General features: G+C 37.8%; 1 protein-coding gene across 2 annotated transcripts; it reads right to left on the reverse strand.

Moving 5' to 3' along the window:
* Positions 1 to 5,573: 5,573 nt before the first annotated feature.
* On the reverse strand, positions 5,574 to 20,734 carry fam219aa (family with sequence similarity 219 member Aa). Of its 2 annotated transcripts, none has more exons than XM_084729923.1 (6): positions 20,480 to 20,734; positions 11,493 to 11,589; positions 10,160 to 10,253; positions 9,099 to 9,179; positions 7,101 to 7,176; positions 5,574 to 5,892 (listed from the first exon to the last, which is right to left on the reverse strand). In XM_084729923.1, the coding sequence occupies exons 1-6, from the start codon at positions 20,537 to 20,539 to the stop codon at positions 5,734 to 5,736; spliced, it is 567 nt and encodes a 188-aa protein (XP_084586049.1). In that variant the 5' UTR covers positions 20,540 to 20,734; the 3' UTR covers positions 5,574 to 5,733. The 2 variants fall into 2 exon arrangements, with proteins under 2 accessions (XP_084586049.1, XP_084586057.1); XM_084729931.1 differs by having other exon boundaries at positions 7,122 to 7,176; positions 20,480 to 20,732.
* Between the last annotated feature and the right edge of the window lie 1,118 nt (positions 20,735 to 21,852).

The raw sequence follows: 21,852 nt of genomic DNA on the forward strand, positions 1-21,852 counted from the left end.
ATCCCTCCTCCCCATCCTCCCTTTCTTGGCTACAGTGTTATACCCATTCACTTCAGTAGGTGATCACACATCACGAGACTCTGTGTGGGAGGCAAGCAGACTGTTTCATATAGTAGCTATTTGCTCCGTCTCCTGCGGGGACAACAGTTTGGAGCAGTGAGGGGAGCTGGTGGCTGAGGACTGCCTGCAGCTGCGTAGAGACTTCACCCCCAGATCATTCTGTGTCTCTATCAATGAACCATGTAAAACACTGTTTAAATAAGAAATGTCTATTTTCACCAAAACACTTGATAACTGGCTAGTTAACAATTGATGTAGATTAGCTAGCTACATAGAGGGTTTTTTGTACATCAGCTAACTTAAAGCTACTAAAAGTAACTGTCATAATTAGTTGACGTTGCAGCCCACTGTGGACCAAACAAAACCGCAAAACCACAAAATATAACATCAAAAATTAAATTATCTAAATATCTTCTTTTACTGGCTAACGTACTACTCATTTTGACTCCCACCTGGTGGCAAACTTTAAGAATAACTATATAGAAAGAGCTGATCTTTTTGCCCTTCATAAAGGGCAGTTCTTAAAAAAAAAAAGTGGTAAATTCATGTAGAGTTATGGTGCCCAACCCTGGCACATGCACAGATAGACACCAGAGGTTGCAAAAGCACCTGCCCTTTTGCCTCTAACCACATAAGCTCCCCTATGTACATTTTTTCCCCTATTTCCTTTTCTAATTTTATGTTTTTGTTTTTAAATTTGTCCCATAGCATAGTTTCTCAGTTAAAAGTGTGATGTAATGCTGAATACTGCATTTGAGTTCATCTGAGTCCACAGGACCCCTGCCCCTCCCCTCCAGCATGCAAACCCTTGATTCTCTCATTATTTATTCCTGGTGCATGCTGTCACTGTTGTTAGATATTTTGCAGGTCTGAGGTTCCCTTCTTGACATAACTATGCAGACAGACTGCCCTGCAGAGCAGCATGATGCACACCTTGCACATTGTTAGGTTTATTAATTCCTTAATTCATTATTCATGACTTTGTTAATGGTAAATGCAAATCTAGTGTAATAGCAGTAAATATGCACATTTAAATGTACTTTAAGTATGCTATTCACACTTCACTCTTGAACTTCAAGTAACCTGCAATAAATTTATTCCATTCTGCATCTTGTGTATATTCTTCTTTATTTTAAAATGTATTTTAAATGTACTTTCAAATTTTACTCCCCATTTTTGCTAAATATAACAGTAATGTGATTACATCCTTTTCTATTGTAATGAAATACAGTTACCATTTTTTGTATCCTGATTACATAATCCCATTATGTGTAATCTCCAAGCCTGCCCATAATTTACCCAACCCAACCAATCCAAACCAGTGAAGGCAAGGAGTACTGGCCAATCAGATTCAGAGTACAGCAGGACATGCCTTTGCCATCCTGGGAAAAAACATATCACAGACACGAAACAGGAAAGGAGAAAGTTGAGCGAGGCTCCAAAAGGGTCAGTAGCAACATCGCAGCTCTGTTTGACCTGAATGAAATGGAACCTTTATTAGCATAGTTGGTAACACCTGTATTTATACACTTTGTTACTATACCATGTAAAAATGGCTGCTGTGAAAAAAGACTTGATGACAGAAACACAAGGCACAATCAAACTTCAGATATCTAATATTTATTTTTTTGATATGTTGCACTATACACAGAACTTTTAACACTGTTAAAATCTAAATGGAACCAGTTTCACAATCATCATAATAAGCACCTGACAAATAAAAAGCATCCGTCTGCATATGAATTATTTCTCATTCTTGAAAAATAAATTAAAAACACACAACTGCAAATAAATAGCTTCTGTTACAATGCAATTACTTAAACTCCCCAAGTGAGACGACGCTGGCCAGAAGTAGTGCACTCAATAGAAGATGGCCACGATGACCTGTGTGTGAGTCTATTAGGATGATGTTAATGATAGAAAGAAAAATCAGCACCATAGTCAGTCACACAGTCAGTCCCTCAGTGTTAGTGTTAACTGGACACAGCTACAGGTTCTAAACACACCTCAGCTAGAAGCTGCATTAGTGACATTTCACCTGACCTACTGTACTGTTCAGGTCTTCTTTTCTACTTAATGCAAGTCATTAATTATCTACACACATGGCACCTTATTTGCAAACGAAATGTAATTTTTTTTATGCTTGTTTACTTTAGTGACTCAAATGCTGTAGAAACATTGAGGCTGTATCAGGTATATCAGCGATAAGAGACAGGAGATACCCTCTTACAGGTTAACAGACAGAATTCACATTTTGTTTGTTTACTCTCTGCATACGGTACTTCGACCAGAGCAAAAACATGTCTTCCTTTCCTGATCTCTCTGATACATATACTCTACAAGCCAGAAAACTCTTAAGAGATGCAGTCATTTGGAGTATTACACACTATCTCCATTCAGCGACTTACAGAAATGTACTTTTGCTGTATCCTATAGATTTTCAGAAACATGTAAAACCGTTCAGTTGCAAATGTGATTAAAAAAAAAAAAAAAAACAGCAGAGCTCCAGGCATGACGTTTCCCAAAAACACTGCACCGCAATGTATGAGATAATCAAAGTATATTTGTTCAGAGTCGATGCACACAGTAGTTCGGAGGTTACTTCACATCCTGATCTGAAATCCTGTGCACGGGAGTCAACAGAATATTCTGAATGTTACCATGAGGGTGTAAATTGCACACATATGTAGAACTCTACTTATATTACCAGCCATCTTTCCCATAACCTGGATAAGAGTGTATCATGGTTTACATTATTTTAAAGAATAAGGCTTGGCTGCACCATGATTATATTTTCAAACCCAGTTCAATCATGGCATAACTTTAAATTATGTTGCATCCGACTTTAGAACTAGATTAAAATTAAGAAACACGGCACCAAAATGTGATCGAGTCTTCACTTTAAACTTGCACTTGAGGAGGTTTAACTCTTAAATGACTGAAATGACTGGATTTTTGAGATGGATTGAGCAAATAATCAAGTGCCTCAAGAAAGTTGAGGGACATCTCAACCCAATTAAGTTTTATGACGTGTCTCCTCATTTCACTCCAGTTGATCTGTGGTAATTGTCTGCCAGTTGCTGCCAGCCAGTCTCTTTTTTTCTCCTCACTCTGCTTTTTTTTTAATCTTCTATTATTTGGCTGTATTGATTGCTCCATTAATTTTGCCAAAAAGTTTTTTTCAAAGGAGAAATTAGAGCTTTTCTACTGAGCCACCATGAATTGGCAAACTAATCTAAGTAACTTATTAGCTAACTATGAAACAATGTAATCTTCTGTTAATTATTTACGTAGCTAACAAACAATGTAATATTTATGAAGGAATAGAGAGCAGTCAAAAGATAATGACTTTCACTCCTCTTTTATACTTACTAGGTCCCAACGGCACTCAAAATAATTTTTTATTAATTCATTTTTATTTGGTTACGCAAGCATTTCCATATTGACCGCTTTAAATCAATAAACTTAAGATTTACTAAACTGAGATTAGTTTTAACTGTGCAACAGAGCTCTTACTAATTCTAAATCTGGATTTAATTATTTTAAACTTAGTGTTGCTAGATTAAATTAGTCTTTGTTAGTACGACCCAGTCTAAATGTTTTTCAAGTGCCATTCTAGTCCAAATTCACATAATTAAGAAGTGGTTCACTTTTTACAAACTTTCATTGTTACGCTTTGTTTTGGGGAAACTCAGCCTGATCTTCCACTGTCATTTGTTTCAGAGTAGATTCACATGCAACTGACTTTTACCATCTACTACAGTGTTTTCCCAAACTAAGGATCAGGACTCAAAATGGGTGCAAACAATAACAAAAAGTACCATTTGAGTTTTGGAACATAACGCAGCAAACTTAACTACTCAGTCCAGGCATGATGTGAAATGTGGGCTGTCACTCCAATATTTTAGTACGAAGCCTTGTTTCGATCTGCTCCCGTTGATCTGATGTTAATACAAACTCCAAAAATCAACATTACACTCAAAACACAGCAAATTTGATTATTGCTGTGATGCACTTTTCTAATGAAGTATACATGTTTTAAATACATGGTTTGTTGTGTCCCTTATCAGTTTGTACATGTAGATGTTATCGCAATTCAGGATGTACTTTTGTAAGCTTGGCTCCCTGGGCGACACCATGTTTCTCTTTTAATGAAAAATAAACAGTATGTATTCAGTACTTCCCAACAGCAAGGACTACTTCTTTTTCAGTGTCATGTAAAACATCCATAGCAGTGACAATACACAGCTGTGTCCGGTGCTACATATACAGTTCTTGTCCCCAAATCAGACGCAACTGGTTACAATAAATCCATGGGGGAATATGCGCAAATGTACAACCACACAAAATAAATACACTTACAACTAAAGTAACAAAGGAAAGCATTTTATACTTTCCTTGATTTACAAAAAAAAGGATCCCATTTCATTTCCATCCAGGCAAATCACTTTATAGACATTCTTCAGAACCCATGACAGGTGCGACCAAAATTACAAGACTTTCTATGTATCTGCATGTATTTTAAACCTTTTATCAATTAATTTATTCCCTCAAGTTTATGAATTCTTTTATAGCCACATTCGCTGCTGGTGACCGCCTTCGTGATCCTCTTAAACATCCACTCATGTCGGGGCGAACATGGACAAACACAAAAAGGAAGTGCACACTAACTGGTGAGCTGTTCTGCCATTAATTCTACTAACTGTTTCTATGTATCTACTGATATTACAGCGGGTGAACCTAAATATCACTAACTTTATGTCTTTAAAAGCACGCCTCACATAATGTCTCATCGGCACGAGGATGTGTTCAGGGGTCGATAAAAACTGAGAAATCATCTGCACAGGCTGGTCATTAGGACACAGTGTTAACAGGCAACATGCAAAACTATTTGTTTTCAGCTTCTTTTAACTGAATATGAAACAATTAAGCAGTACAACCCTGGTGTAAGAGACAAACTTAAAAGAAAAATTGAGATTTTAGTGTAAGCATTAGTGTTTTATCAGCAGCTTGACTGTTTAGCACTACTCTCCTGGACATATTTAGACATGTCTTTTGTCATGTTTGACACATATACACAGGAAGACAAAGCAGACCGGCTGAAAGAAACGAAAAAGAGAGAAAACAAATGGCCACTACTAAAAACTTCCAATCTCTTCTCGTCCATCGACCGTCACAGTTACACAAGCAGAAGATGATTCCATGGATGATGCCCTGTCACAGTAATGTCCCAGGTATTTTGGTCAAATAGTTCCCAACATCCCATTTTTCCTTCTCTTCTTTCACAATCCTTCCTGGTCCTTGTAAACCAAAAATATCCACAAGCATGAGATGGAAGTCAACCGAAAGAGAAGCAAAAGTAACGTGTTATCCTTAGAGGTAATGTTTCTGCCATCAGTCGAGTCCTTCGCCGAACCAACAATGCAGAAGTAAGATGCACAGATCCTGCCATAGGAGGAACGTGCACAGATACTGTACATATTGACTCTCTTCTCAAGACTTGACCTATCTCCATTTCATATTTTTTAGCATTTATAAACCCTTGTTTTCCCTTTGTGCCATCGCCAGACGATAGTTTTTTCCCTCCTTGCTGCCATTCTGGTCAGTCGTTGGCCTCAGTACAGGTAGCAGGCAGGAGATTTCTTTTTTTTTTGTGGGAGGGGGGAAAAGGTGCTACTGGATTTGGCAGGCTGTGGAGGGAGCAGCCTGGCAGCACATGCAGGTGGGGTTGACTGCTTTGGGGGGGATCAGATCCAGGTCCTCATCGTCCGGGATCTCATCGAGCCGGTACCCATCCTTCAGGAGCTGGATGTTCAGGTCCTGGTTGATCTGCTGTAGAAGAAAAAGAGAGAGGAGAGACAGTATCAGTATTAAGCTACAGGACGGTTATGAAAAATCCTAAAAGAGACAGTTTGGATTATTTGAAGTGGTATTGTATGAGGTACTTACAACAGGGGTACGACAATCAGCATATTACCTACAGTAGATGGTGGTCAGCACGACCCCCAAGCCAAGCAATGAACTGTTGTGGATGGAGTCGGTAATAAAAGGTATACTTAAAAAAGACTAAATTAGTTTAGGTACATGCTATATTTAGAATATTTAGAGTCTTATCTAACGGGAAACCGATGTAATATAAACCAAATATCGTTCTCTCCAAACCAAAAAAAAAACTCCATGGGTGAACTCAGTCATTTTACCTCAGAACACGAGCTGTTGCTGGTCTACCGCCGCTTCGACCTGCTAGTTTGTTTGTGTTATTGTGTGACTTCAGTGATTTAAAAGGATAGTTCAAGATTCACCAAATAACACAAACAAATGAACAGATCGAAGCAGTGAATGACTCTGTTCTCTGAGGTAAAATTACTGTTTTCCCATATGGAGTTTGGTTGATTTGGAAGGCAGTATTTGGCTTTTATAAGTGCAGTTTCCCATCAGTAAAGGCTGTCTGACAGTAAATTAAAGCAGTGAAAGTATTCTAAATATAGTGTATAATAAAACTGATATATTTTTTTTCTTTTAGGTTTTAGGCCTTTTTTAAGTGCCTATAATAACTTATGTTACTGATTCTGTCCACAATAGTTCATTGCTATCTATCGTAAGTCCCTCATACAAGTAATACAAACTATCCCTTTAAGCAAGGAATGATCTCATTAGTTAAATTAGTTACTATGTTGGTTCTAAAAATATCATCATAGATGTTCAAATACATGGTGATCCAAATGAATAAAATTTGACAGGAACAGAAGGAGGCAGCAGAGTACAGTGAGGTCTGGTGAAAATGGGATGAGGCAAGAAATAAAAACAAATTCTAAGAGGAAGAAATGAGCAGGAATTTGAATGAGAATTACAGATAAATCATTACAGATGACTGTGACTATGACTGCTTGGAGGAGCCGGTGTACACTTTTTTAATGGGTGCTGTGCACATACAGTATACCTGGTGTGGGTGGTGTGACAATGGAACTGGGTGATCAGGTGGTGATGTTTGTGGATTCACCAAATGATGCTGTGAAACAGTATAATGTGTGTATAGATACCTGGTCCCTCAGACATCTCACCTCGGCTGAGGAGTATCCTGATGAAGAGTATCTGGACATGTCGAAGTCATCATCACTGAAAGACAGGAGACATCAGCAGTTAGAGGCAAGAGTCTCAAAAAAAAAAATTCTTTTTCTCTCCAACAATTCTTGCTTGGATTTTTTGCAGTAATTTGATGACTTTCGAAATGGCCCATTGTCTCCATGCCATTTCTTTTAAATAATTGTACCTTACCAAATGGTCCTGTGGATATTTTGATGTGGATTCGGATGAGTTGACTCGTTAAAGCATCAAGTTAAGGCTTCATTGAGTGGAAACAGGAACAGATGGTAAAATTATAACTGAATGTTTGAAGGGACAGTCTAGCAGGTTAGTTTAATGAGAAGACTATGTAGTGAAATTTTTAAAAAGCATTAAAATCAAAGTAACAGAAGCTGAGATATCCTGACTTTTAGACCAGGTGTGGGTCAAGCATAAAAACATGCTGCATCCTACGTTTCCCATAATGCTCCTTATAAGGATTTTTGTTTCACACTTCCTGTCGAGAAAATGCCCACATCTTTCAAACTCTGGTCCCAGTTTGTAAAATTTGCAGTCTCTATTGAGGTTATTTAAGGTTTATTTAGTTAGCCTGTTAGTATTAATTAGAATTAAGTTGGTATTTGCTTGTTTTCACAGGCTTAGTGACATTTCTCATGCTCTTTCAAAAAATGCTAATATTAGTTAAAGGAGCTATACTGTATGTAGCAACTGAGCATGCAAAAATGAGTACTGCAATCCAAATAGTGAGTTAGGGCCACAGACTGCGTATTAAATAGGTTGAAATCCATATATAAAATATAAAATATACTCCATCGACAAGATTATTAATAATATCTTATGACTCATAAACAGACATTTACGCATTCGGCAAAGAGTCTACATTAATTTTAACTGTAATTAACATGGAACGGGCAAACTGTAACAGTTATTCGAGCCCGGAAAAGAAATTTCAAAGGTGGACACCGTGGCTGCAGCGTTGATGTCAAAGAAGAGAGTTTTTCAAAATTTTCTTCATCTCTGATAACACATCATGGTCATTTTATAATTTATTGCAGTAAGTATATCACAGAGTTCTCCTTTAATAGTTTAATAGTATCTCTTATTTGAACTGGCAGAGAGGATGATTAGTAAACACAAAGAGGTGCTGACATTTACAGGGCTCTGAATTCACCTTTTAACCCACAGAGACAATCTGCTGCAATCAATATTGATCACAGTGGAAAGGACTGGCTTTAATAATGAGGCTGGATGAACAGACAAACTAAAGCACACATTCAACAACATACAGGACACTAACAATCCGTTTTTTAATATAAGATTTGATCTAAGGGGTAATAATATCATGCTAATGCTAGCTGACTAACAGGCTTCCCTCCCAAATGAGTAATCAGCCTTTCATAAACTGTATACCAGCAGAACACAGCAACATTGTGCAAGGCGGCGCACGAGAATTTAAAATGTGGACAATAAACAAATGGGTGTGCTGTGGGGCTGTCAGAGGGTGTGTATGATGCAATACATGATATAAGCTTGGTTGGCTTCCAGAGCGCTCATGTTTTTTCACACTAGAGTGTTTCCCTCTCATGTAGCAGCGTAGAGAGGGCACAAAGGGTGGGACTCAGCTGTGTCAAATACAGACTTGCTGGTACTGGGTGCAAGCGAGCACTCCCTCTGAGCCGCTTTTCCCTGTCCAAATCCTCACCCCAGCCCGCTATCCTCTAATCCTGCGCCCTGGGAGGGGCTTTGCCCCCTTTTTAGGATCCCTTCTGTTAAGAACTCTCTCAAGTTACTCTATGGATTAATCTGCCATCACGACAGAGTCAGACCTGCAAAACTAGCATGTTAGCCAATTTCTCCTTTTTTTCCCACTCCTTTTAGGTCAGCCTGGAAAGTTTGCTTTTTTAAGTGTGTAATATTTTAGGGGTGTACAACTGAGAAGTTAATAATGTGCATACCTGTCAGTGTCCAGAGCCACCAGGGGCTTCTCATCTGGGCTCTGGTCTAAAGAGGAGTAGCCTTTGTTTGGCACCACCAACCTGAGGATGAGCACAGACAATGAGACAGAACAATAATGAAACATACAGGAAAAGCATTCTTTCAACAGTCTTTTTCATTCAATATTGACACCAGGAATCAAATGGTACTACCACGCTTCATTATTATTAAATAACAAATTTTGAGTTCATAGCAATGTAACTTTTGCTATTTTGCAACATCCTAAAATAGCCAAATGAAACTAGTTTATTTTCTTATATCAACTGCAAGGTTATTACATTGATGGCAGAGAAGAATATGGAATGAAAGTCTGAAAATATGACATAAAGGTCTGGGAAAATTGCATAAAAGTCAGAAAATATGTAATGACAATTATACAATAAAGTATTAAAGTCTGATAATATGGCGTGGAATAAATATAAAAGTTTTTCACAATTTCTACCAACAATGGTACAATGCACTCTTACTGAAAAATACAAAACATTTAAAATCATGGAGGGAATGTAAAAGATAAATGTTAAACAGCTTCTTGCAAAACAGGATAATTGTCCCAAGTATGATGCTCTCCTTACAGGCCACAAAGAAACAAAAATTTGGGCTAATCTGTAGCCTTCAGACCGCAGGCGTTCCCAGATTATCTTTCTCCCTCAGAGACCGGGGGTCCAGACTAGTCGGTAGTCTTTCATATATTTCCACTAATCCACCAGGGAGTGGGATTAGACAGATGAGCCTGTTGTCGATAATGTGGGCTGTATTGGGTTTATGCTCAGAGCTCTGACTATTTTATCACACTCACAAAAATGCTGAATTCCTCTCAAAAGGCCTTGTTGTTTGTTTGGGTGTAGCATTAGAGAGTCTGATGGCGTCCGAACTGTCTGCCAGCAAATGACACATTCAGTTGCAGGCTGACATTGAACACAGAGTAGAAGCTACAAAAACATATTGCTGGAGATGATAACTGATGCAAAGTGTAGCATAGTCAAAATAACTGAGAAACAAAAGAGGCGGTGGAAGTTGTTACCTTGTCCTGGCGTTCTTCTTGGGTTGCTGATTGACAGGACTTCCCACGGTGCCATTCTTCACTGATCCCTTCCTGGCGAGGTCCCTCTGTTTCTCTGGGAAAACACAGGATGTGAGGTCATCAGCAAATGCATCAGTAAACCTCAGCTTTATGACCATCAGTGATAGATTTGTTTTTTGTTTCTTTGGTGGTTGGTCATTTTTGTGTTGCTGCAGCATTAAGTAAGTGCGTCTTCATTAACACATACATGTATGATTAAATATGATGAAAATATGTTGTTTCCTTATGAAAGAAATTGTACAATTGACCCTTCCTAAGTCCCGCCTCTTTTGGAAGCTCAACCTCAAATTTCTCCTGGAACTGCAAACCACTTTGGAGGCAGGTCTTCATTCATTCCTGATGAGCTGCTCAGTGGTGCATGAAGCCAACTTGCGCGTATGATCTTCTACATTATGCAGCCCGTAGAGCAAGCGCAGTACAGACTTCCTTTGGGCCAAACTGCTAACTTCTGTTTAGACCTCCCCTAACTTGAATAGGAATAAAGTGATTCAATTGTGTGGCTCTTCCACTTTCCAAATGTTATTGAACCGGTTTGATCAAATCCTGATTTTAAAATGAATCATATCTTGGGGGTTTTGACGTTCAAAAAAAAAAAAATCTATCTACCCTTTTGCAGCCGCTTCTTTCACGATGTAAGTCTGTGGAAAAAAGTCTCTTGTGACGTTGACATCACACAGTTTGACCATTATTAGTTAGTTCATTAGTTCATCTCTTTTGTCTGAATTAAAATATGTTTTTAAAGGATGGAATCTTTTGGGAAAACTGAACATTTTTCAGGTATTGACTAGTGAGTTTGAGGTAACAATATTTTTCAGCAAACTTTGTGGAACAGAGCCCTTAGGACTAAATAAAAATGAGAAATCCTGAGTGTGACAAAGGCTTTCACAGTGTTGTGGTGCTACAATAACAGAGGCAGTTCAGAAATGTTCTGACATGTCTGACAGAAGAGATAAACTGCAATGCTGGGGAATATAATTTCACCAGCATTCAACACTCCAAATGAATATCATACGCTGCTGCTGGATATGACCTGATGTCCAACACAATGTTTCTGCTTATTTTGACCTTGTATGGTGGTGTTTAGTAAACATGCACACTGTGGTAGCCTATGGCAGATTTGCAGAGACACATTTCTCTTGTGTGTTAAATGCTTTCAAATGCATTCTACTGGAGCTTTCCATTATTTGCCAGTGCTTACTGTTAAACCATAGTTACAGGGAAGTGAGGTGAAGTCATGCCTTCTATTGATTTGCAGCGTGTTGGCTGTTGATACCTATTTGGACTTGCAGCGGTGAGGGCTTGTAGTTCATGGCCACAGTCTCTCCCTTGGTGTCAGGGTCTGCCTCCGAGGTGGAGGACGCTGCTGGGTCCTAGAAAAAGAAAAACACAGTACAGGGTTTGTTAGCTTTGATCCGACCAAATAAAACATTTTATATATCGTAGGTATTACAGAAGTTAATTTTTATCAATTTTAAACATTTATTAACCAATAATGCATGTTTTCTCTGGAATTCACGGGTTTTCTCTCGGTTTTGTCTGCCATGTTAGTCTGTAAATGGCTGTAATTGTACCCGATTTTATATTGTTTCTTTTGACCCGACTATTTGTTAAATACGAAGTTGCAAGTGAGCCTTAGTGTTTTATTATTTTGTTTGTTGTTGTTGTTTAATTGTTTGTGCTTCATAAATTAATGTTTCACATAACTAATGTGTCACTTTAACTGTTTAAATTAAACTTAAACTGAGAAAAAGATGTGTTTTTTTTATCTTATTAATCATTATGAGCAATATCCAATATGTAAGTTCTACTTACATGGAAAGATCATGGGAGTTATTTTCCTCACTGTTAATCACCACTGCCAAAGAAAACCTAACAATCTAATATGACTTGGGATCATGGATGAGGTAATATATTAAATTTTATTCATGTTATGTTTAGTCACAGTAGTCACGCAGACTTCGTCCCTCACTTGATACATGACTTATCTCAGATAAGCCATGTATTGAGTGAGGAAGTACCCCTTGTTTTCAAGGAAGTTGTAAAAACTAAAGGCTAGTAATGCTGCACAATTGCAGTATTATCAAAATCGCAGTATAGCCAAATGCAATATCCAAATCACTTTTTTTTTCTTTTTGAAAAAGGAAAAATGTGTGAGAAAACATCATTAAAAAGAAGCACTGTAGCGCTGCAGAGATGTCCTGGCCCAAAAATCTTCTTTTTCAGATGAAAGGAAACATGTTTATTTGCAACAGACTCCAACACGTCACATCATTGCAATTTTGTTTTCAGTAAAAATAACAATTGTAAAACTGAAAAAATGATCATTCCCACTAATCCCACTGTACATTGCAATTGCAATTCCACTCAAAATAACTGATTACTGTTTTAACTGACTGTTATTGTGCCGTCATTGTGGCTAGCAAGGAAATGCACCATTACCTTGAATACATTACAGATTTCTCTTGAACATTGTTGGAAACATTTGGAACAATGTCAAGGACAGAACTTAACAAAATATATAACATATAGTTTGTCAAGTGTTTTGACATTTTAATGAATATGTTACATATTAGGGCTGGGTATTGTTAAGAACCTCACGATTCGATTCGATTTCGATTTCGATTCTTTAGGTTTTGATTCAATTCGATTTCGATTCGATTTGATATTGATTTAAATTCTTCAATATCAATTCAGTAAGAAGTAGAAATACACAAATAATTAAGAGTACCTGTTGGCAATTTTTAAATATTTATTTTCATGCCCATAACACATGTGGTACGTTACTTCACATCTTTGGGCAATAAAACATCTGAAAATAAAACATTAGCAGCACCATAATAGCTCACTTGTGCATATAAACCTCTGTCTTCACCTCTGTGTACAGCTTCGGGATGGTGACCTCTGTCATGTGTTTTCGTGTTGGTATAGCGTATCGTGGTTCAAGTGTGTGTACCATCTTCTTAAAACCTTCATTTTCCACGACACTGTACGGTCGAAGGTCCTTGCAAATGAAGACGGCCACAGACTCTGTTATCTTCTGTGCGCGGACAGAGCTTGGCGGTAGTTTGCAGACATATTGTTCTTGTTTGGTCGCGTGCAGCCTCCATCCTTAAAACGCGAATCACACGAAGATGTTGCACACAGCGCCCCCAATGGCCAGGAGGTGAATCGATTCAGAGGGTTTGCTTAATCGATATTGAATTAGGGGGCGGATAATTTCGATGCATCGATTTTTCGATATTTTTACCCACCCCTATTACATATTATGGCCTTAATGATTCAACTATTATTGATTATTACCATGTTCAACAGTTAAGTGCACAAAATTTGCAACCCTATCAGGTATATATCCCAGAGTCCTGTCTCTGCACAGATAATTCTTGTTGTGTTACTGCTTAAGTGTCTGCTAATTCAGTAGCTGACAGGGATTAAACTTGGACCCAAGCTGTTTTCTAGTAATACAGTTCCAGTGAACTTGTGCTATACTTCCACTGGGCACCTGAAACCGAACACAGTCCTGAGGTGAACCCACTGAGATATCGGCAGGCCAAAACAGACCAGAAAATCAGCGCTTTTTCACAACCTGCTTGTGTCTAATACCCTGGCGGGAGCTCCCAAGCCTACATATACATATATATATATATATACACATATATATTTATATATGCTACTATAGCGGCCTGGTTTGCAGCATCAATAGACTTGAGTGTTCTGCCTCTGTCTCTTTTATTTGTGAGCAGTGACGGCATGGGGAGGAGGCCGTGGGAGAACAGAGGGGGTTGCTGTTGGGAGCCACGGTTTCCCCAGATTGAGAGAGGGGAGCTGGGCCCGCGCTTGGCCTGCTCTGCTGACAGAGCCCCACATTATGTTGATCCCACAGGCCTCCTCTTGTTGCACTCGGAGGGAATCCACGAGCCACATGGACGAAGGCTACCAGGCGTTTGGCTTTCAGTAACTCTGTATTCGCTCCAGACAAATGGCTGTTGTATTTAAAGGCACAGTTCACCCCAAAATCAAAAATACATATACATTTTTTCCCCTGGCCTGTAGTACTATTTATCCATGTAGATTTGTTGTGGTGCAAGCTGCAGAGTTTTGGAGATATTGGTCGTAGAGATGTCTGCCTTCCCTCCAGTATAATAGGACTGAATGGCATTTTGCTTGTGGTGCTATCAAAGCACCCAAAAAAACTCAGAGTCAGTGTCTCTTTCCAAAAATTATGACCCAGTTACTCAAGATAATCCACACTTTCTTTCTAATAGAGAGAAAGTAGGTCCTACATGAAACTGTTCACAACAAGTTTGTGGAATATCTTGAGTAACCAAATCATGATTTATGGAAAGAGACACTGGTTTTGAATTTTCCAGTTGTAGTTTTTTGGCGCTTCCAGCACCACACGCCGAGTGCCTTTTAGTCCCATTATCTTGTAGAGAAGGCAGCCATCTCTACTGTTGATATCTTCAAAACTCTGTAACCCACACCAAATAAAATCTAGATAGATAAATAGTGGGCCAGAGAAATACGGGCCAGAGGAAAATTGTGCGTTTTTGTTTTTAGGGTGAACTGTCCCTTTAAAGTGAGATAAATGATGCAACTATATCATATAATAATGCAAAATATAAATTGAAACCAGAAACTAAAGTACTTGATAACTGAAAGACACACAACAAGCCTAGGTGTGTCTATACTTCATAAAACCTTAATTTTAAAAAATATAGGAACTAAAGTGTCTTTGAATATTGCGTGAAGGGATTACAAAATTAACAGGTGTACACACAGATATGCCTGAATCTATTTCATCAAAAGCCATTCATTGTATTATTGTGAAATGCTATAAGAATTTAGGCTAATTCCATGAAACCAATAGAGCTTATCCAATCTCACAGGACCACATGAAAAATTCATGAGTATTTAGCAGGGTTTGTGAGAAGCTTATTTTGCATATCGATTTTCATGTAACACATTTAAAAACAAGCTGCCAATATCACATTCTGGTAAAACAGCAGAGCAAAGCACAACATGTATCGATACATGTGACGTCTGGTTAATGCACAACTAGAATTCAGAGTGTTATGATCATCAGAGTAATATATCTTTCTAATGTTTCTCAGCAGCCAAATACAGCAATCCATCTCTTATTGTGAAAGGAAAGTGTTCTCCCTCCATTTCCCCACTTCTCATCAAGAACCAGTGATAAATGAATGACAGGCTGATGGGCTTTCTTTCTTTAAAACTGTGGTCCAATATGGCCGAATACACTTTCAATGGATACAACAGTCCCATCCTCATCTGGTGATGAAGCATTGTTCACTTAGCTGGAATAATTAATGAGAGCTGCAACAGTGAATACATTATGCACACAGTGAAAGCACAGTGTACAGATGAGGTATTCCCACTGTAACAAGCACAAACATGAGCTCTTTCTGTTCTGTGACAGGCTCTTCTCTTGGATCATTGGGCTTACCTACTGATTTTTTTTTTTATTCTTGTTTTTCACACTTCCTTTCCACCACTGAAAGATACTGTGATGAGGTAGGGTCATATTGTCTGTCAAATAAATCCCTTTGAACAGGGAGCAGAGCTGGCAGTGAATAATGAAAGGGATTCTGTATTAAGCTGTCTGTGACAGAATCCACTGCCACTTCTTAACATGCAGAAAGCACAATTACTGATAGCGAGTAGCGGGAAGCCCACAATAAACAAGTTAAAACCCCTCTTAGAATATAATAATGCACTATATCAGTCTAAAGTTTGTCAGAAGAAATGCTATTAAAAGTTCCGAAAGCTAAATAAATTGCAAAGCAATTCCTTACATGCATCTGATCTTTTATTATTACCTAACTTTGCTGAACTCTAAATGACAACAGTTGGCAAAAATTAGCTAAAATGGCCCTGAATCCACTCAACCATCTAAAACACACATAAGACTGGGCTGCACCAACAAAGACTTATTTAATTTAAGATTAGTTCTCGTCAGAGTTCAGTAAAACTGGGTTTAAAATGAGTAAATCGCGATTTAATATTAATCACAGCTCTGGTGCACAACAAAAAAACTAATCTCCATTTAGTAAATCCAAGTTTATTGACACAAATCGAAATTAAGTTTAGTTTAATCAATGTGGAGGTGCTGCTTACCCAAATAACTAAATCCATTTGAGAACTGTCAGGGCCTAGTAAGTATAAAAGAGAGGAGAAACCAACTTGCAGCGGCTCCATATTATAAATGTTACATTGTTTGCTAGCTAGCTAAAAAGTAAAATTTATTTATTAAAATTAAAGGAGCAATACAGTCAAATAATATAAGATTAAAAATGGAATACAGCACAATAGGGAAAAAAGAGACGGCTTGGCAGCAACTGTTTTAAGGATCAACTGGAGTGATGGAAAGAAGAGACACATCATAAAAGTCTGTCACTCAACTTTCTTTGATAAACTTTTTTTCTATTTTTCTATTTTTGCTCAATCCAGCTCAGAAGACATATATTTTAAAAGTTAAACCTCCTTAAGTGTAAGTTTAAAGTCAATACTAGATCACATTTTAAATTGGAGTTAAAAAATTTAGTGCAGTATAATTTAAAGTTTAATCATGATTTAACTGGACTTAAAATACAATCCTTCTTGGTCCAACCCAGCCAAAGCGCATATAGTCCTGTGTGTGAGACAGCCACTAACAAATGATGAAGATCTGACCTCTCACACTTGGGGGTGACACATTGATTTTGATGTACTAAAAGTAAAACATGACCAGTGGCCCTGACCTTCAACATGCATTTACATACATTATACCTTTACTCACCCATGGTCACACACACACACACACACACAAACAAATGTATGCTCTCTCTCCCTCACCACTCACACAAACACACACACACACACACACAAATGAAATGACCTCTTAGTTTCATCGGCCTGTACTCCTGTTAGTGACTCCTTTACTGCTTCTGATGATGAAGAGCCACAAGTTTGCTGACACAGCACAGGCACCAAGCGATTGGTAGGATTATACATCATGGCCTCCCACTGGCCAATAGCAGTGTAGACTGATACACCAGGTGACGATTAAAACAGTCGCATGCTATCCATATGATACAAGCAACAGGGCTGAACAGGACTGCAAGCAATCTGTCAGTTAGGTTGGTTTTAACCTACAGGAATCTTTTACAAATACCCCTAATTTTAATTTCCAATTTCAAAATGTTAAATATCCCCTCCAGAGATGTATTAAGACAAATATAAATGGTCTATGTTGAACAATTCTGTGTGTTTGATACGTTTCTTTCTGCAAAATAAGTACAGTTTCCACATTAAAATCCTTTAAAAGGTATCCAGTCCTTCTACTTTATTAAAATGTGAGAGTCTAAGAATATGTCCATCTCTAAAGTGTTCCTGCTGGACACAAGATGTCTCCTACCTCACTGTAAAGTCCATTCTCAATACATGTGCACTGATGGCTTCAAGTGTCTACATCACATTTTAGAAATGTTCATGAATAAGGATTAATTGATCCATGACTGTCAAGAATCTAATAGATTATAAAAGGTATTAATCAATAATTAATCAAGATGAAAGAAGTAGCAGTAATTGAAAAAAATAAAGTGAGATATTTTTTTAATCAAGTTTGTATCTTGTTTATTATTATAATTAATAATTTGCTAGTATTTTCAGCTATGGATAACAGAAAATGTACAAAAACTGCAACACTATCACATTTGCAATTGGACCCAAACTGGTTGTGATGTCACAAAGTGTGATCATAGGCCCACCGCTTAAAATCAGATTTTCAGTGAGCCCAGAGAAACTTTCCACCTGATGATGAATATGAAAATAGCCTTCCAGTGTCAAACTCTGACTCTTCACTCTTCACACCGAATCTCAAATATTCAACTGCAGGAACAAGAATAAAAACGTATTTTTAGGACTTTAATCAAAAATAACTTACAGGCTTACATTCACAATCTAAGGCTGATAATAGACAAACACTTCTATTTAAAGCTGTTTTATTTGTGTGAAATTCATTCTCAACATGGAGGCAGGTGCCAAGCGCATTCATGCGGTTTAGGAATCACAATGAAGTTATTAGCATTAAAATGCAAAGCCATGTTTGCCACAGCAACTGTGATCCTGACACAATCAGGTATGGTAGAAACGTGACGCGAGGGACCGTTTCAGAGGAAGGAACCGCAAAAGATGGGAGGGAACATTTCAGAGACCCACAGCGTTTGACTCAAGCATGATAATTACACCTCACAAGGCAATAAAGAATAAAGTACACAGTTTTGAGAGTTGACCACTGACACTGCAGCTACAATCCAAGTATGTCTGATGCTGCATTCAGAAGTGCAGAAATTTCACTGGATGAAACATGAGATCATCAAATCTTTATAGGGAGAGGCAATTGCCGCTGCATAACAAGGAGACTTTCTGTACCAGAGAAAATATGTTCTTTCTGTGATTTCTGCTGGAGTTTAGCCTCAGGGGTAGCAGGGCTGGGGAAACATGGGTACAATAATGAACAGTAGAACTTGGAGCTCTGCTTTTGCCTAAACCCCTGAGGCAAACACTTAAAAAAGGGACAGCTGTTTGAGACGGCTTTGTTTGAAGTGGTGGGAATTAAGCCTGTGTATGGTAATAATAAGCTGTTTCACCAAGTCACAATGAAACATAGGGAATGAGAGCAGGGGACCAGTTACTTATTGGTGGCCATGACTTACCATTTCAGATCATGTCCAGTATGCAGGTTGGGCCTATATAATAAAACAGGGCTGGACAATATAGCTTTAAAATAATACGGAGATATTTTTGGGCTCTGCTGTGATATATGAGATGTAGCTCAATATACACATTCTCTCTAAAATAGCTTACCATAAATTCTCTGATAGTGATGATCTTACAGAATATGAAACATCAATATCATTCTGGCCCACATCAGCATTATGGTTGTAGTTTATCAACATTATACTTACTTCAGAGCATAGAAATTTACTGCACAACATACATTCTTTGGACACTCTCGACACATAAAATAAGGTGCCAGGCCAAACTTGGCCTGCGGGCCTTCAGTTTGACACATGCTGTACCCGACAGTATAGGGCTGGGCAACATGGACAGAATTAAATATCACAATATTTTGAACCAAATACCATAATATCAATAATATCAATTTTAAAAAATGCTATTCTTTATACAAAGTATAATTTCACAAAAGAGAATTTTTTTTACAATGATCCTTCACAAGCAGTTAACACTTGTGAAAAAGACATGTAATGGCGTTAGATATATGTCTACATATTAAACTTGAATTAAGATGAAAAAAAAAATTATCAGATATACATGAAATGCTGCTTATAAAGCTAACAAATAAAACTATCTGCATTATGTTCCATCATAGTTTTCATAGACACACATTGGACAACATATGTGTCGATATAGACTCATATATACAATGTTTGCTAATTGCACTTGAGTACATACATGAGACTGTAAGTGTACTTTGTATGGTTGTATATGTCACAATAAAGGTGGACTATAGCTGTGAAAGGCCAGTATCAGGCCGATAATAGGTCGACCAGTATATTGGTCGGGCTCTAATCAAAAGCAGTGCAATGAAGAATGTGGTACAGAGAGCATTAGTGTCATGACTGTCTACTGTTGGAGTCCAGTTTTACTAGCAGGTCTAAGACTATGATAAATCATGGAAAGAGAGGCTACTGTCTTGCTATGGGCCTGCTCGGGCTAGTCATCATCATCAGGGGTGCAGTCTGCAGTAATGGCTTGGACAGAGCTCCTATTCACGCGATCATTTGGGCTCACAGACCCAGATAACACGTCACCAAATGACGAAATGTAAAAACAGTGGGCTGTGTCAGCTATTGATGTAAACAAGCGCATACTGACGTGGATTTTGAAAAAAAATCATGATTTTAATCAAGTGCGTAGTTTAATTATTATGATCCAACAAAGTCAGGGCTCATCTGTTATTTAATTATCAACTGTATTATTAACGTAACTATTATATGGGGGGAGATATAACGTTAACCGCTATCCTTTCGTCTACAGAGAATCAATCTACACCCATCCCACAGCTCCAGTCTAAGCCACAGCTGTAGATTGCTATCGGCTAGCTCTCACACGTAGGTTAGATGATGTGACACAGTTGTCGCGATAAACCGCACAACAAATGAGACAAAACTGTTTTCGCCTGCATTCATCTGAATTATTTGCGTAAGACGTGTTTTTTGTCTGTCTTCTTTCTCTTACCAGAGGCTGTGTCTCTCCGTTGACTGGGGGTACTTGGAACCGGTCGATTTCTTCCATCATTTTGGCAAAGCGTTGCAGAAAAGATTACAGCAGTCAAGATAAACGATGACTTGTGCGTCTAACTGTCCCGGTTTATGATGCTCGGCTGTCGGGATCCTTCGCTTTTCAGCATGATAGCAGTTCGTTTTCCTCCATCCTGACAGAGGTGACTCGACAGCAAAACAGCAGTACCGCCCCACTTCCGGGTCCATTGAATAATCATGACCAGTCTGTCCAATCACAGAGGGGATCATATTGAAATACGTAGTGAAGGAAATTCATGTATTGACGATTCATTTAAATATCTATCAGAGGCATTTACGCATTATATTATATCGTTATAGTAGAACTATTATCCGTTTTCTAAACGTCTGTTTACATTTTTTCTTTTTTTCTATTTCATTTAAAATTATTTATCTGTACATATAGGCCTGCATATTCAATTCCTCTGTTCAAGTTCACTTTTATTTATTTTATTTTATTTTATTTCACACTTGCTTTGGCAACTTAAGCATTTGTTTCCAATTCCCAGTGGTCGAAAGTGACTGAGTAAATTTACACAAGTACTGAACGTAAGTACAGTTTTGAGGTACTCGTACTTTACTTCAGTATTTCCATTTTCTGCTACTTCATAGTTCTACTTCACTACATTTGTTTATTCCTGTACAATTAGCTGCTAATTTTAGTTAGTTACTTTCCTGATTCAGATTAATAATACAACATATCAGTAATTGAATCATTATGTATTAATATGGATAAAGATGAAATTTTATTTACCCTGTTGGTGAAATTCTCAAGCTACTCAGCAATACATAAAGTAAAAAAATAAATCCCACCTTTGCTAGTTGCATATTTAAAGTTATGTATATGCGTCAGTAATTATAAATAATCTCATCTTATCTTATCTTATCTTATCTTATCTTATCTTATCTTATCTAAAATATACATTATTCTGAACCGGGCCATTCTGCAGGTCTTTTAGTACATAAAGCCAATCTTTTGTAGTTTTATTCAAGTGAAATTTTGAAAGCTGGACTTTTAGATGTAACGGTATTTCTATACGGTGGTGTTGGTATTTTTATTTAAGTAAAAGATGTTGAGTATTTCTTCCACCACTACCCATGCCATTAAAGCTCCTCTGAATTGAAATGTACACGTCTATACTTACATAAATACTGCATTTTCAACTGAAATCTATTTTCCTCCCTGGGCTACAGATATTTGTATTATTCCATATTTGTTTGTGTCATGGGAGTTTCAGGAATGTAGCCACCCCTTTTGAACTCAGTATCCATCCCAGCGAGCTATTCTCCTTACTTAGTCGTTTTTCAAAA

This window comes from Lutjanus erythropterus, chromosome 2 (assembly GCF_056507025.1).
Source record: "Lutjanus erythropterus isolate fLutEry1 chromosome 2, fLutEry1.hap2, whole genome shotgun sequence".
In the NCBI taxonomy this organism is placed as follows: Eukaryota; Metazoa; Chordata; class Actinopteri; order Lutjaniformes; family Lutjanidae; genus Lutjanus; species Lutjanus erythropterus.